The 1,152-nt window shown below is 49.7% G+C and overlaps 1 protein-coding gene across 1 annotated transcript in view; it reads left to right on the forward strand.

Moving 5' to 3' along the window:
* The window catches only part of TM9SF4 (transmembrane 9 superfamily member 4), a 10,463-nt gene that overhangs the window by 8,683 nt on the left and 628 nt on the right, over positions 1-1,152 (forward strand). Inside the window, exons 16-18 of the mRNA XM_014307496.1 lie at positions 4-111; positions 623-712; positions 1,038-1,152. Of these exons, the coding sequence (XP_014162971.1) occupies positions 4-111; positions 623-712; positions 1,038-1,152 (313 nt within the window). The remainder of the gene's footprint in view (positions 1-3; positions 112-622; positions 713-1,037) is intronic.

The following is a 1,152-nucleotide window of genomic DNA, read 5'->3' on the forward strand; positions in this document are numbered from 1 at the left end:
GAGAACCAGTTCTATTACCTTTTTGGCTTCCTCTTCCTGGTGTTTATAATTCTGGTGGTATCCTGCTCCCAGATCAGCATTGTCATGGTGTATTTCCAGCTCTGTGCTGAGGTGAGATTTCCATGTTTGTAATTTGGGTATCAGAGGGTACTTGCTCCTGGAAAAGCACAGATCACATTATTGCTGCTGCTCAGCAAAGATGAGTGTGGCCCAGCTTCACAGGTGTGATTGTCCCCAATGTCTCTGCATTCTAAAGGGAATTAAAGCTCCTTGCTTATCTGTTAGGCTGGGAATTGTGGTTTCATACCAGGAATTTTGCTAGGCACAGGGTGTTTTGAGCTGTTCCCAAACTGTTCCATTCCCCCCACATACAAAACAAAATGCAGGACCAAAGGTGAGCCATGTCCTTGGGCAGCAGGTGCTTTGAGCCTGTCTGTCAGCATCACATCTCTTGGTTTGGAAACACATTTGTGACAGAGAAAGTTCCCCAGTCCCAAATTGTGGATTTCCTTTGAATGAAGATGGGTGGTGTTCTCCCTGTCCCAGAATGGTCACAGCTTCCCTGAGGCAGTGCCTGGGGAGAAGAAAGTCAGGGGGATAATGAGGCTCTTTATCCTGTCAGGATTACCGCTGGTGGTGGAGGACCTTCCTGGTGTCTGGAGGATCTGCCTTCTACGTGCTCATCTATGCTGTCTTCTACTTTGTGAACAAGGTATTCCTCCTGGGTGGAAGTGCCATGTTTTTGGGGTTGACTGTGGGATCTAGGAAAGGAAGTGGTGGGCCTGCTTAGTCCCAGTCTGCCCATGCTGGCCCAAGGCAGTGCTCAGAGCCCTTCCAGACAGGAGAGGAGGGTGTAGGTGCCCCAGGACTTGCACAGAGCAGCATTCCCTGACCCCACCTCAAAGGGGATCTCCCTTCAGCTGGACAAAAATGTAAGCTTTCCTCCCTTTGCCAGAGCTCTCCTTGCAGAGGGCACTGGTCGATTTGTCATCTGTGTGCATTATTTCGCTGACTTTTTTCATCCTCTTCTCTTTCAGCTGGATATTGTTGAGTTCATTCCCTCCTTACTGTACTTTGGCTACACTGCCCTCATGGTCCTGTCCTTCTGGCTCCTGACGGGCACCATTGGCTTCTACGCAGCCTACATGTTCG

This window comes from Geospiza fortis, unplaced genomic scaffold (assembly GCF_000277835.1).
Source record: "Geospiza fortis unplaced genomic scaffold, GeoFor_1.0 scaffold188, whole genome shotgun sequence".
Classification (NCBI taxonomy): domain Eukaryota; kingdom Metazoa; phylum Chordata; class Aves; order Passeriformes; family Thraupidae; genus Geospiza; species Geospiza fortis.